General features: G+C 36.5%; 1 protein-coding gene across 1 annotated transcript in view; it reads left to right on the forward strand.

The window, feature by feature from the left end:
• The first annotated feature begins 3831 nt into the window (after window positions 1-3831).
• LOC119649661 (teneurin-m) overlaps window positions 3832-16549 on the forward strand; it is a 229903-nt gene continuing 217185 nt past the window's right edge. Inside the window, exon 1 of the mRNA XM_038051920.1 lies at window positions 3832-5096. Coding sequence (XP_037907848.1) covers window positions 5069-5096 — 28 coding nt within the window. The 5' untranslated portion in view covers window positions 3832-5068. The remainder of the gene's footprint in view (window positions 5097-16549) is intronic.

Raw genomic sequence — 16549 nt, forward strand, 5'->3', positions numbered from 1 at the left:
GCAACCCTATATCAATAGTGAATATCCCCATTTCGAATACGATTACGGCGTGTTACGCGTCTACATTTCCACGAAGCGCAGTCCATTATCTTTTATAGTACACACAGAATAATTCTTTATAGTACATAAAGAACATTAGAGGACGACAGGGCGGACGACACTGGGAAAAATTTCGGATTTGAGACGTTCGTTGATATGTCGCTAGTCTAGATAATCTAGTTGTAGAACTCCACTTCGTCCATATAAGTGATGACTCACTTTAGTGTATGGGCTAGATTAGTCATATTGCTTGCAGCATTTTTTTTTTTAGGTAACTTCATCCATTTGTTGCCAAAATCAGCCACCTAGTCCATCTGGTTCTCGCTTACTCGAGTCTGCAATACAGTGAAGTCCTCGGTGTTTTACGTAGGTACATGTCGTGGAGACTTAATGCTACGGCCCTCTTCAGACACGGATTGATTTTGTGACCACAATCAGAGCCCCGCTGAGACAAGTGCATGGCTTAGCATTCATACTGGTGGATGCAAGAATTACCTAAATCTCTACCGAACTATGGAGTACGGCACCCGTGTTGATACGCAACACCATGTCGTGGCTCGAAGGTCTCTTCTCGCTCGAGCACAACCACAGCCCCCATGAAACTCCCACTAGGGGGCCTACCGCAACCAACCGAGCTGTACTCAGATACGACAGGCATTCTCCTGAAGTATAAGAGTCCAGGGGCTACCTCGGTTCCCATGGTAAGGTTTCGTGACCGAAGCCGCTGCAGATGAGTCCCCGTGCAGACTTGGGTCTGATCGGCCTAGCTAGGCCTTGGAGCATTCGCCTACTGCATCACGGCCGGCAAGCCAATGCGATACAGCGTTTCCCGGTGGCACCACGTGGAGGTCCTCCTCGGCCACTTGGTTTTGGTTCAGCCGACAGGGTTGCCGCCCCGTCTTCCTCAGAGCACCGAGTTTGCAATACAGGAGAATCATATTCAATTCAATATTGCGGGACTAGTCAGTAGAATCAACCTAGAGAAGATGGGGAAAAGAATAATAACAACAATCGCTGGCATGACAATCCAAGTGGATCTGGACTTTGAAATGTGTTAGGGCATCCCATTCAAGACCGTAACAGTATACTACACAGATACACTGTAGGAGGCAAGTGGTCGGCATTGTGCTCGGCCGTGATTATTACCCCGATTTAATTCAGGACTCATTTACAGCTAAGTCGACTGATATTCGATATTCAATCACGATATAAATCCCTCCGTCACCAGTGAGACTCGGATCACAACCTAACAACAACGCTAATTAGTTTTGATACTCCTTAGGTAAAGTGAGTAACATGATATCTTAATATCTATATATTTTGCGTGGAGATGCAAAATGGGAGGGAATAAATCGAATCAGTTTGTCAGAGCAAATTGGCCGTTAGGGGCATCCGATGCACACGTCTGCTGAACAATGCACTGTTATAAAATTTTGATTGCGGGATTTCGTAAAAGCTACATAGGTCGCTGAAAAAAAACGCTTTCAAAGACCCAGGTACGCTGACCAAACAGTTTTCCAATCGCCGAGACCCAGTACAAAATGAGATCCATACCCCCGACCATAGATAAAGCGCTAGAGAGATAAATGTTCTTACGATTTTTGAGATGATTGAAGTAGACCGCTAGTTTACAAAAATTGCTGCACAAGTCGGAAAATCCTTTAGGAGTGTTCGATCAATCGTTCCAGATAATTTGTAAAGGCAAGCAGGCAAACATTGAGTAACGAAAATCTGGAGAAGGAGCACTGCGGAAAGCCAATGGCCGTCTCGCTTACAGTCTTTCCATTTGGAAAGTTTGTGCAATGATTTGATTCGCACTCGTAACTGGAGGCTGGAAATCTATCTAGGTAATACTTTATACTAGACTGAAATGAATTCCAAACTCTGCCTTTTTGGAGTACCAGTATCAAGTTGAGAAGTTAAAAACGAAAGCAACACGAGAGTTAGCAACGTTAGCTTTCGGACAATTCAATATTGGCAGTTCAAGACACAAAATACTATACTTTTTAGTTCAATGCTCAGACCCTGGAGAAACATTGATCATCATGAACTGCAACGAATGTCATGCTTAGGTCCTAAGTGAACAAAAGGCCGCGTATAGTATTTTCTGCATAAAAGTATTCCCCAAAAAATGATATATATTGCTATAGTAAATATATGCGCAAGGCCCCAGGATGTTTTTGTTTTGAGTGATAACAATTTTGTTAATCTAATAAAAATTTAGAAGGTCCTTAATAATTCTTAATTTATAATGTACCAATCTACAAAATGATTTTTGCAGGCTTTATTGTCGCAAAAAGTTAGTGCCTAAGACGCTTGAAAGTGGTATGACACGCAACTTTAAACTACTTCAACAAAACTTAACATTTGTTTCTCAACTATCAGAAAGATATGAATCACTCTGAAAATGAAATAAATAATATGAGATTTATTTCACTTTCATTTTTTAATTATCTTAAATTAAATTAACCAGTCAGTGCTTGTATGAATTTTAGGGATACTGCATTAACCACTTATATCTTTTTTCTCATAGTTTCGCGCCTAAAGGGCGGAATTTTTAATATAATCTAGGATTAGTCCGAACTGTAATTCTTTACTATACAATAATGACATTATCAGGAAATTCGAGGCTTAAGGTACTAAATATAAATAAGCTAAAACTTTCAATTAGCACTTCTCAGAAGCCCAATAGTTTTACATTATTTTTTTTTTTTAGTATTTTTATAGATGACTTACAGAAGCAAAGACTCCACTGAATAAACAGTTATAAATGATATTAAAATGAACCTGCCATAATATTTGGTATCCTGTGAGCTACTTGCCAGCATAGGATGGAAAGCTCTTTGGAATTGTGATAACGCGCAGATGAAAAACTTTTGTTGCGACAGTTTATATGTGCACATTGAGCTTTTAATGGAATTTAGCTTCTCTATGCCCTGATTATTCTTCGTTATCTTCACTCTACTTGTGCTCGCCCCTCGCAGAATATTTTACTGAAGCTATACCCAGGCCGGAATTTGTTCCCCGGAGCATATACACTAACACATACGAAATATACCTCAAACTGTTATTCCCCATCTCCTACAGCAAAGAATAGTTTTCTAGGATTTTTGCTCCTGTGAATGCTCCAGCAACATTACAGGCAAGAAATTCTAATTCAAGTTTTCTTATTCCACTAATCCCAGGATGACGTCTCTCATTAATGTGCATATCTTTCAATGCCAACATTTTACATTGAATAATATAATTTTATGAAGCAAAGAATAGAGATCCGATTCTAGAATAAATCTTAAATATGCTCATAAGAATTGCACTATACCATATATCGTGCGCTGTTACAATTTTAGCAAACAGATATATAGAATATATACTTAAAATTATTTGGTTTTTTTATATGTACATACTAACAAACTATGAATTGTAAGAATGCATATTTCCACGTCATCATATTCGAATGAAGACTGGATTGTTAATTGCCACCTGAATTCCAAATGATACCTTTGACTGTACCATTGCAGTTCTTATTAAGGAATCTCTTCCACTTCTCTCACGTACTTCGCTGACGGATATGGGGGAGGAAAAAGAATACAGACAGCACACAGGACACGTAAAAGCGGATTTGGGAGAATCAATTTCTGTCATCGAACCATAAAAGCGCAATCGTAGTGAGTAACTGAACGTAGAAAAGAGAAGTAATGCGCATGCATTTTCCTCCAGGCATAAAGCTTTTCCGGGCTCTGCTCATACACGAAATCTTTGCACGAAAACGCATACTGGAGCAAGGCAAATGACTGTGTTGGAATTTCAATATGTCTAGGACATTTTCTCAACTGGAAATAAAGAGCAAAATTTTCAGTCGATATAGGTTCGCCTGGTACCTTGGGGGACGCAATTGAAAATCGAGAATACCTGGAATGCAAGACAGCAAAGGCCTACTCCTGAGCATCCCTTTCGATACACATATTTAAATTTAGACGACATGGTGCGGGTGTGAAGTGCATATATTCTGAAATATTGTGAAATAGTTAATACTTTACGGGATCAAATGAAATTGAGGCATAAAATGTGTGTGAAATAGGAAAAGTTATAACCTCGTCAGTGAAACTCCATGTGCTATACATTACGACACTCAGTCTGATCGACAGTTTAACTTTTGTTGACTCCGTTTGAAACTCAGTGCGCTGTAAACTTCTTTTAGGGACTTGAATCAATTTGTGAAAATCCCGAAATTGACTTTGATGTAAAGTCCTTTAATCAACGTAAACCGGAAATCTCTACAAATATTAGAGAAACTTTTTGCCAGGATAATGATATTGGTAATGGCAACTACTACGGCAATAACGTCAATATTGACGACGAAGGCGAACTTGTTTTAGTATTCGTCCGAATCCTTATCTTGCCCTTGTTTACGACTATGCGAATACATATATACATATGTGTAATCGTGCAATGAATATATTAGTGTGCGTCTGAGTTTTCATTTTCGTAAAATTTCTCTACTCCAAGGAATAAGTATAAACAGCACAAATAAGGCAAATCGTTCATATCCAATAAAATATTTGATTTGAAATCGAAAGAGAAATTAAGCAAAGTATTCGGAAAGGATTCAATCGAAAGATTCACTTAGGTTTTGACGAATAAAGGGAGTAGGAACAATCGTCAAAGTCGACCATTACCAGCTTTTTCGAATTTCAGTCGCCGAATGTTATTCTAAAGTCTTACCCAGCCAATTATAAAGGATATAATTCGTTGATGTTGCAGGGCACGTAGACTCTATTTTGCAGAGATTTCGCTCATTTTGAGGCTTTTAATTTTTGAGGAATTATTTTCCTCCTTAAAGAGGTTCGCGACCTTACGATTGTGTCAATCGTATATATAGTGCTGTGTTACTCTACCGAAAGATTTGAAGGAGCTTTCCTTTTGAAAAATAAAAGGGTAGTGATAAATTAGTGAATTTTCGAAGTGTCAAACAAACGAAGTGCAATTGATTTTTTGCGCTAGATTACTCTTGGATGTTCAAATCACATAAATGTACTATGCAATTAATAGTTCTGAAGGTGAGTGTTTAATGTCGTGAAATAATATGAATATAAAATGTTGGGAAAATGTTTTAAGTACAGCATTGAAGCAACGTGGAAACCGGACTAGTAATAAGAAACAATTTTACAGACTGTTTCGTAAGAATTGAAACATTCTTTGATTGACTGATTTTAGTTGCTCAAAATTGACCGAAACTTCAATAATGAAATTCGGGAAATACGTTTTACAATAACAATGCCCCAAAGCATCAGAAAATAACATGTCATTTAGAATATTTAAAAAATAGTATAGACTGAAGAATGAAGCCATAAGAAGTAGGTAAACATGTCTGACGCTAAACATAATTCTAAAAACGGTTAAATCGCAATAGTATAGACCCCCATGGTACGAACCAAATAGGTGGCCTAAAAATACTACCACTACTAAATGATCCAAACTCACTTTAGAAAACCAAAAGAATATTGGCAGAAAACAAATAGCTATATTTTGTATTATAAGCAGACTTGCACATTTATATGCTTATCATACTGTGTCAACCTGTACAAGGATTTTAAATTTAAGATTCAAGTTCCCAATTAAAAGACAGGGTGAAATCTTTGTTAATGCAGGATAAACACCAATATTTTTTTATTAATCGTAATGTAATGCATACGACACAATTCGACAAATCAAGAAAGCAAATCCTACAAACACGACAAGGTACTTCCGTTCTGCCTCTCTGTCTGTCTGCCTATCTATCACATTAACTTTTCTCAATAACGGCTGTACCGATTAATGCAAAATTTGGTGAGAGAAGCGAGGAGTGCGTGGGGTCGAAATTGATCATTTCTTTAACGGACCCATTCTCAGAAACCGCCAAACCGAAAAATCGAAAAAAAATCACGAAGCTGCCTCCGTATGATGTCCAGGCTTCAAAATACCCTCCATATCGATATCTAATTAAATTAAGTTAATATCATTTTTTTCTGAGAAATTGACTAGAAACCTCCGTATTTTCCTGCCGTGTAAAATTACTGCAACCCAAAATACGAAATATCAATATCACACCAAAGTGAGTAGTTTGACATACTAAATAAGCATAATATTACGGGCTACATACAAATGGGTGAGTTCTGCACTCAAATATACTTACATAAAGAAACAAACAAAACTTTTCATACCTGAAGTATCGAGCTTCTCGTTTTCGACTTGTTAAGATTATAAGACAGCTACAATATGGGACTTTAACCCATTAAAACCTCTCTCCTTTACCCACGGAACTATCTCTAGACGTTACATCGTGAGCGCGTTACACCAACGTGAGTATTACTGTATAGCTCCTGTCCTATCGTTCCTTCGTAGGAACTCTATCGTTCGAAATTCCTCCTGAATATAGCTCACGGTGCAACTTAATGCATTCTATACTTTTTGAGATTCGAGCATTTGCGAGTACATGCTCTAGATCCTCATATTGCTTTAGACATTGAGAGCAGAAGTTGATCTACAATATGATGTAAATACTGGCGGTACTTACCATGTTCGATCAGGAAATGCGTCAGTAATAATGGACGTCTGCGCATAACGCAATATGCGATTGAGCGCCTTCTCTCCTTCCTTGTCATACAATCTTCGCATCTCCTCAGCCAAAATACCAACGTCTAACGTTATTCAGAATACGTTAGCAGCTATTAAAAAGCTCAGACGCTATACTGTCATGGGTTGCTTTTATGCCTTAACTTCAAGGGCCTACATCCAAACTGATATAGCCCACGAAAATGATTACACTTATTGATACACAATTTATTGGAAACAACAATCAGTGCTGTTTAAAAGGGTATGAAATTTGTTTGTCGAATATATATATCTACGTGATGTATCCAATAAAAGGTCTTGATTAGAACTTCCTGAACCAGGACCTAGTTTTGACACTAGCTTTAAAGCATGCAGTTTGGGGCTTGAAAAGTATACAGTTAAATCAAGGAACCTGCCTCAAAAACCATCCAAAGAAGAAATCTGTAAAAATGTGAAGATGGCTCTATGTAATATATAGGCCGCAAAATACTCGCCACCAATATCTATTCACTTAAAGTTGTTAATACTGTATTATTATATTTTATAAAATTACTGGAAACTCTCCTTAAGTTCATTCACAGTAATATAGGCCATAATATAGAGCATGATAACAGAAAGTTTGGTAGAACCTCTACTATTATTAAGAAAGTTATGATAGGTCAAATTTGTCTCTTTTAACTAAATTGGCTGCACACGAAGACATCGCATGTAGAATCTTAGTATCATCATTGAAATGAATAATCTGACATAGTAAATGGATATACACTACTAGTCTTTACATAAGAAATATATAAAATTTCTCAGACCTGAGGCGACATGCTTCCAGTTTCCAATTTGCTTTATTAGAATTGCTGAGTCCTACTATCTGTAGACCAAGGTACCAATAACTATTATATATTACATTGGGAAACGTTTATCTTTTTAACTTGGTAGTGGAAGCTCAACCCTTTGGACGTTACAAACAAATCAGGGTACTCATGGGTTTCAGGCAATGTGATTTAATTCACCCAATGAATTCAGACTACTTCCAGATTCGGCTAAATAAAATTGGTTCTCTGGGAAGAAGAAATTTAGGGCCCTTCCTAAATGTTTTTTCGGAACCCAATAAATTTCCGATAATCTAAGAAAACCTTTCAACTTATGCCTCCTCAATAGACGATAAGGGGCTAAAGTGCGATGTTTTAGTTTTCTAGTAAAAATCGCGTGATATAAGTCAGGTTACAGGTTGACTAAAATTTGATTCATTGAAGTTTTTTAAAAAAACTAAATTTTCCAAAAATATCTTTTTGAAATCTTTTTTTCCAAAATATTTTCTCTTTCTAAGTATGATTTGTTGCATTCAAGTTTGGAGCTCTAGGCAACAGTAGAACTTATTACATAACATTCTAGTAATAAAATTTTCCCCTTTTGTTGTGTGTGTCTGTCTTTTTTCCATGCTTGGACACAGTTATTCCCTTAAGATTGCCAAAGTAAACCAACGAGATGATATATGCATCCAGAAGTGTTGATAGAAGCTTCGAGTTTTCCAATGTTTTGATGTATTTAAGGAAATGTGATTCTAAGATTGAGATCCATCATGTCCCTTCGTTACTCCTAATGTTGCTCCATAATTCAAATTTTCAAAATATAAACTGATTTTTTTCCGCCTATTCTTTCAACTGACGGCTTTTGGGTGTGAAATTTACATTAAGATAAAAATATTCCCGAGAAATTCTCGATATTTGTTTGATATTCTCAAAGAAGTACATTTAAAAATAGACCAGATATTCCATAAACATAAGAGAAAAGGTGACTTTTCATTGCAACTCACTGATTAATAAACCCGGAAAGAATATACCCATAAAAGAGTTTTCTTGGAATTGAAATGTTACTCTTACTAATCATATTTTGTTTTTAAGATGCAAGTCATTAAACATATTGATATCTTCCTACTTATGTATAGTATGTTCCTAAATCTCCTCTCGTCAGGAAGGCTTGTATATATATGCGCAAGTATGTACATATCTACATTTGTAACTATGTGAAACTAAACATATGATAGAAAATCAATACGATGCACTCTCGCAAATTAAAACTGGTCCTAATGGCGTTGTCGTGTAGTTCACGTATATACATATATATACATGCATCCATGGCTCCAGAACATGAAAAGTTCCTTTTTCCTGGTAACGATTGATATATACACCGAGAAAATCCATCTATCATATTAAATGGTTTATGTGGAGGATTGCTATTTAATTATTGCCATTTTTCTTGACTACGATGGAGAAAGTTTTAAGAATATTTATGCTGTTAATACCAATGCAATTCAAGAAAAAGAAAACCGCAAATTGAATTTTAACTTAACATCTCAAATTATAATCCATTAAATTGATTGAATTCCACTTATATCCTCATCTATATATACATATATATTTCTATCTATAATATATAAACACAAACTTAGGCTGCTAATAATAGCATAGTATTTACTGCTAGTATTATCAGCTCTAACATACTATATATAAAATGCCTATTCTAACCTGCATCAAATTCAGGTTTTAAACCAGTATATTGCGTTGGAATTGAAGTTTCTTTCTAGAATCCCTAAGTGTAAGCTTACCTTTCTTCTTCTTCAGCCTATGTCCCGTTCGGAAGCGGAGTCGGAGATTTATTAAATTAAATTTATTATCTGCCAAGACGGCTGCCATATCAAACTAACTAGAGAATTGTTTCATTTCAGTTACGAATCTGTTATGGAGTTAAAAGCTTATTTAAAGGTCAATTCTGAGGCACATTAAGGAGACTCTAAATTGTTAACTTTATATCAACCTTTAGGTTGCTTACCCACAAATCCTCTATTTCTCTTATTCACCTTTTACGACAAGCAATGAATAATTTAAGTGAATTCTAAATCTTTCAGTTCGCAAATTAGTCAGTATTACAGCGGCTCATTAGCTCTCCGCCTTAAAAATAAATACTGTAGAGCTAGGTAAAGTTTGAGCAGATCTCTCTATAGAGAGAGTATTTCGGGGCCTAAGTGTCATATCGGGGCATGATCATGATTTTTTTCAGACTTTTCTGGTGGGTATTTTTTGAGAATGCTTCAAAACTAATACCTGATCCGGAAAATATCAGTCGAGACCTTTCATTTGATACCCTTGACTATATTCGGTGAAAAAAATACATCCCCATTTCGCATGTATGAGGACTCCCCTTAAATTCAACGTATAATAGAATGATGTAACTCACTGCGTGCGTGGGCATTCACAATTGCCAACTGCCTACCAAAATTTCATGTCAGCAGGCGTAACCATTTCTGGAGAAAGTATGTATGACAGACAGACAGACATACGGACAAACAGTAAACGGATTTTAAAAAGGTTTTGTTTTCAACAAAATTTTAAAAATGCTGGATTGATTTGAGGGGTCCTAGAAGAAACTATCGAATTATTTGATAATTTGAACGAGAAATTAATTCAATTAATACATCATCTCATCAAAACCAATTAGACATCGTATTTTTCTCAGCTTTTCACTTAGTAGTAATCTCCTGAGAACCAAGTAATATCATAATATGTACTAAATTATCGTCTCAATGTGTATACGCATATGTACATATCAAGTACAATAAGACGCTCAGATATTCATTTCCTGATGTATTTTCTGGTTTCCAATCAATATTTTACCTTTATCGAAGAATAAAATAAATCACATTGGTAATATCGTAATAATTAAGGTGCTCTTCTCCTTCTAATACCTCTGCCATATATTCAACGTAATATTTGATAGAGGGAATTTAAATAGGAAATTCCTCACGATAATAATCAAGGTTTCCTTCTGTACGCCTCATCTTTCAATATCATCCGCATTTCAAATGATATGTGTTCATCACTCAAGCACATACGGCCAGTAGCACATATTATGCGTATATATGAACACGTAAGCATATCGTACATATTCTACTAGGTAATGTCGATAGTCGAAGGATCCACTTTTATACATGCACATAGTAACCGGTGTAGTCAACCGATTTTCCATCTTCGCTTCAATTTGCTCATCTCTAAAAGGCACTAAATTTTTCCTTATGAGATATTCACAGGCTTCGTTGTTCTGTATTCCTTGCGATACTACCTCTACCATCTATGGAGCGTTCTATACATGATGTCTGCAAAGTTGCCTGTAGAGACACCGGGGTCCACATCGGTACCTTATGCAGTATAGCGGTGCGGTATTACTTGAGATACTCGATTCGTCTTACGAGTATGATTCGTTACGACATAAATGATACTTCAAATGAAGATTGCATATGGAAGCTGTTAGGTGAAGACTATGCCGAGAGACTGAAAAGGGAAGAAGAATGCGACGAAATAAAAAGAATAGAAAATATGAGTAGAAAATAAATACGGGAAAATCGAAGTACTAAGATAAAAGCAAAACACTAGAGGAAATTCGTGGACTATTTCTCAAGATGTGTAATCATAACTGATCAAAAGCACAATCCTTTCTTATTGCAAATGTTAATTAGTTTTTACTGTGTGGATTGGCATACGAAAGCTATCTTATATCATATTATGCGATTTCTTTAAAAGTATCCGTACAGGCGAATAGAAGTGTGCGGATATCCATATTAGCGGCGCGTTGCACTAAACACTCATGTCCACATCCATTTGTATATATGTTTATTTCCCTGTATATATATTTGCCTCTAAATAGAAATAAAAGGAAAATACAAAGCTATCAAAATTTACTAAATGTTCCAGACATAAGTTCAAGCGACTCTTCCAATTAACAGGATTAATTGTATTTAGATTCCTGACAACGTTGCAATAAATCACCACAACACAAACCACACATTTTTATAAATACCTTCAATTCTCAAATTACGTGGTATTCCGCTACCTAGGGAATTTTCGACTTATACTTTGCTAGATAGTTTCGCTTCTAAAAGTACTTACTCATTTATCAGATTACTCGTGGAATTAACATTTTCGTTTAACCGGCTTCCCACCACATACAGATAATCTTAATCAGAAGGATGGTTGTTAGATACAGCTCGATGACTTTCTTAAACAGAATTTTTGATGCAAGAGGAATATCCAGCTAAACGAAAAATGCCCAATTATTTTGTGGCTTATAGTTGCTTATTATATTATGCTAACTCGTGTCATATGAGGGCATATGTAGGTGGTCATCTGATTTTATTATTAACCTTGAGTTCATCAGATACATTTACATATGGCAGGATATCTTCCCGGGAAACTAATAGCTACTACAAGAGCAATATATGGAGACGCAAAGTGTCGTTGGAATTTGAAGTCCTGGCAGGGCTCCATTCTGTCGGACGACGTAGAGAACACATCGACTACCCTGACGAGATCTGCTTGCTCTCTTGCCGAGTCATGGGCCTTAGCCAAATGACTACTAACAAAATGGGAATTCTAACTCTGACAGGTCATCGGAGCTTTCATATTTGCATTAATGGGTAGAGCATTGAAGGCATCGACCAATTTGACTATCTTGGTAGTTTTGATTTCGCTGCTGGTGGCACCGAACTGCTTTTTGTAACAAGAGTCTTTATTATTGAATCTTTTTTACATAAAGATCTAGCAATAAGCATTTAGATCTTAAAAACTAGGCGTAAATAGCTTTCCTTACCAATGAAATGGAATTTCATGGTGTAATTGGTCGCCTCCATATTTAACCAGTTCAGCTGGAATTTCATCGGCTCTTGGCAACTTATGATTTTTAAGCCGATGAATTGCACGGACTGTTTCTTCTATACTTGGTGGTGGCAGTATTTGTCCGTCGTCTTCAGTTGGCGGGACCTCCCACTCCCGGATGTTCTGGTTGTTCAGTAGCTCATCAAAGTACTCAACCCATATCTCCAATATGCTCCAATAATGCCGTCCAGTCCAGTCCGAGGTTCCTGTTGTGGTTTCGTAAGAAGTTGTTTTCTGTGTAGGGTTGTCAGCCCTACCCAACCCCCAACCTGGAGAACCAGTTGGTACAATTTGTCCCGTTTTTAGACGCGAGAGACTCGCTTTCATCCTTCTTCGTCTGCAGCTATTCGTTAAGAGAGAACTCCCAGCGGTCACCACGTGGAGGTGGAGATAGGGTTTGGTAGTAGAGCTGTTGGTGTTGGTTCAGCAGGCGTTTTCCAGGTTTTATGCTCCATCGTGAGTATCAATCCACGTTTCGCCCTAGAACCTATACTACTCTTTGATCACCATTAAAGCCACTGAGTTTGACGATCTTGCTGCAGAGTTATTTATTGTTGCACCTACAGTTACTGTAGAACTGCTAATTCCACCCGCACGAAAATCTTGGGAATCCGTGACCTTCCCAGAGAGTGGAAGGAGGGAACGATCGTTATGTATTCAATGAAGGCGACCCGTTTTGTGTGTGACAATTGGAGAGGCATCGGCGTGTTCCATGCTATAATGGCTAAAATAATCATGAAATGCACGAGAGCTTGATCGACAAAGAGGAGACTGGTTTCCGCTCCGGATCTTCCTGCATTCACCATGTCAACACCATACGGATCATTTTGGAATAGTGGAGAAGTTTAGTTAAAGACAATTCTGTAGATTTGCTCAATAGTACTACGTTTTACGCGAAATCCAAATTATTTATCCTGCAATGAGGTAAGTGTTGTATGTACAAGTGTTAGTTACTGTTGAGATTGAGCTGGCGAATCAAAGATTTGTTCCACACCTATTTTCTTTTGAGGACTAGATTCTATTTGAAAGACCTAGTGTAAGAATTTGCAGTCGATTAATTTCTGAAAAAGGGGAATTCCACACTTTCAGAAAATCATATGTTTTGACATTTTACCTAATTCAAAAAATGCTACACACAAGACCTTAAAAGGAAGGTCCAAGGGCAAAAAAGAGTTTATGTTTCATTATTGTAGAATAAATAAAACTTTTTGAACTCTCTCATAAAATAATTCGAAACCTGGAAATTTCAATCAATAGCAACAATAAAATAACACGGGAATATTGCCAGAGGAACTACTCAATAATAGCTTTCAGATAATCCTAAAATTACTTTCCATCAAGGCTTCCAATATCCGACATAGCTCATCTAATTTGGAAACGTTTCCATGATAGTACAATGTTTAGTTGACGACAACTGATTGCATGTATTGCAGCTACACATCCAAAGCAGGTAGAGCGAACCGGGAAGAAATCCATATCATGCAATTTTGAAACAATAACCAAGTAAAATCCTGCATATTTGATTGAAGCGCTACGCCGTGCATTTCATTATAATACTGATTCGTCTTTAGAAATATTTTCATATTGGAATCGTGGAATTTGATTATAAACGTCATTAAATTAGTAAATGTTAAGGAAAATTATGCACTTTAATTTGTTGTGAGAAATTGTGAACGTTTCCACATAGAAACAAGTCGGGAAACCGAAAGCTGAACGCTTCAGGTATGAAAGGTTTCTTGTATTGCTTACATAAGGATATTTGAGTCGCCGTTCATCCCATTTGTACCTAACTTGTAACGTTTATGCATTTAACTTACCAGACCATTCACTTTCGTATGATACTGGCAAAATTTTAGAATACACGAAATTTGCACAAAAGTTACAGCTTTGACCAGTTATAAGTTTGTTAGCAATTGAGCGATTCCTATCAAAGTTATGTCAAAACTAATACGGGCTTCGTAAAGTACTAATCGATGCCTTTCATTTGGTACCCCACACAACTACCTTGGTGAAAAAAATCTCACCTCGCCTCTTAAACGCAACATGGAACTATGTTACTTCCAGCATGCAATGGGGTTCATAGGTCCCACCTTGCTACCAAATTTCGTATCAATAGGAGTTTCTGAGATATAAGGGGTGACAGGTAGACAGACAGACATATGGACGGACAGACAGAAAGACGTTACACAAATTTTAATAAGGTTTTGTTTTCCGCAAAACCTTAAAAAGAAAGTTGAGGAAATGTCTTCATGTTAATGAGTATTCAATACTCGCTTTTCATATGGGCAAACTTGTCTGCATACTTCTCCATCCTTCCAAATCAAGGGCGAGGATTCGATTTTACATCTTTTATCTCTTCACTGCACGCTGTTATCTTCTCAACGGAAAATGAACTTTCAGCATACTTGAGAATTAAATAGGAATGGTCTTCAGTTGAAATTCATAAATCATGTGATCCCAAAAAAGAAAGCAAAAATCCCCAACTGACCCACATAAATCATTCCTGGTAAATAGCATTTTTCCCGTGTGTTAAGGAGAGGGCGTAATGTATCTTCGCCTCAACTGTGATAAGAGGAACAGGAGAGGCCTAGTGACTAGTGGAAATGTATAATACTAAGTGGACGATAGGATTTCGGGATATTTTCGATATATCCCTAAAGGAATTACGAAATGAAAATGCAAAGAGTATAAAGAACGAGAAAGAGTCCAACTTTATCGAAACCACTACGAAAGTACTCCCGTCCCTGTTACAATTAATGAAGGATCACGTTCCCTCTATGAACGTGTGAAAGTACCTTTTATCCGTATTTTGAATCTTCACAAGAAAACTAATGTGATCCAATTTTATGTTAAGTGTATGAAAAATGAAAACGGCATGGGTTTTATTTGAAGGGTCAACCCGAAATTACTTTAAATCCATGGGGACTTTTCATGACGATGCGTAATAGAAATACGGCTTAGTCTTTATATATTTGGAATATAAATGAACAATTAAACCTATGTAGTCAAATTAATGAGTCATCCTAGGTTTATTTTAACTTTCAGTCCAGTTTTGTTTTTGAAAAAATTGAAACCTTAATATCATTTGAATTCCTCTCCAGGCGATTCAAGCATAGATACTTTTCGAAGACATAAAAGTTACGCCTTGTAAAATTATAACATACTTTGTTTTATTGTATATACGAGAAATAATAACCTCACTCTCAATTTAACGATTCCTATGACCATATTTGCTAAACTAAAATTACAATTAACAACATCTTTTCGGGCGACCCCTAAAGTTTTAAATTGAACATATGATATTGCTTTCGCTTCCTAATCGTTTGGAGGATCATTGTTAGACATCCAAACCGCCGTCGCTATTTATTTCATATCATTTGGAAACAAACCAAGCAACGTGGATAGCATTTAATCAAATCCTGGTGTTTTTGAGTGATTACTACGTTCATTTAATACAACAACCATGTTATCACTCACAGGGTGAATATGATAAGGCACAGAATGCAGTATTGGTGCACCCTCAGGTTTTCTCATTATTGTTAAAGCTGATTTTAGTGCAAGATACATATATGTAACTTTTTGCGTTACTATTCATGATGGGATTTAAAATTGCCTCCCTGCTCAATTCAGTAAATAAAATAAATGCCCTTACGCAAGTCTATTATTAATTCTTTTTTTGCGATACAGCACTTACCAGTGTAAACGGCCCAATAGAATTTCTAGTTACGTACATACCAATAGTTCTGCACACGGAGTTTCTTACATAAAAAAACTACATAGCGTTTCAACCCTTATTGTCCCAAATTTCAACAGATTTTTTTTTATTTTTCTTCTTTACGTACTCCTTCTTTTACTGAATTTGTTAAGCTCAAGTTTACAGAAAGCCATGGCTGTCGTTTTTAATAACCTCTATATGTATATTATAAATACGGTAGTGTTGCAAAATTAGCGACTGCAATATTTGAATTTCACAGTATTGGATTTTATGTTAATGCAACATGTTGGAGAACACGTCTCAAAAAATCTCCTTTTTTAAGAACAGGAAAAAATTGTATTCGAATTTTCCAGTCAGAATTATTCTATATCCAAGTCTCGTCCCCCACTTGTTCGAAAGAAGTTAATGACGTTTACCCAGTTAACGTCAACTGTAGTACTTCATTACAATCAACACCTTGCAAGATTAAACATTTGTGTCTACAGAGAGCATTTTTAATTAA

Source organism: Hermetia illucens, chromosome 2 (assembly GCF_905115235.1).
Source record: "Hermetia illucens chromosome 2, iHerIll2.2.curated.20191125, whole genome shotgun sequence".
Lineage (NCBI taxonomy): Eukaryota > Metazoa > Arthropoda > Insecta > Diptera > Stratiomyidae > Hermetia > Hermetia illucens.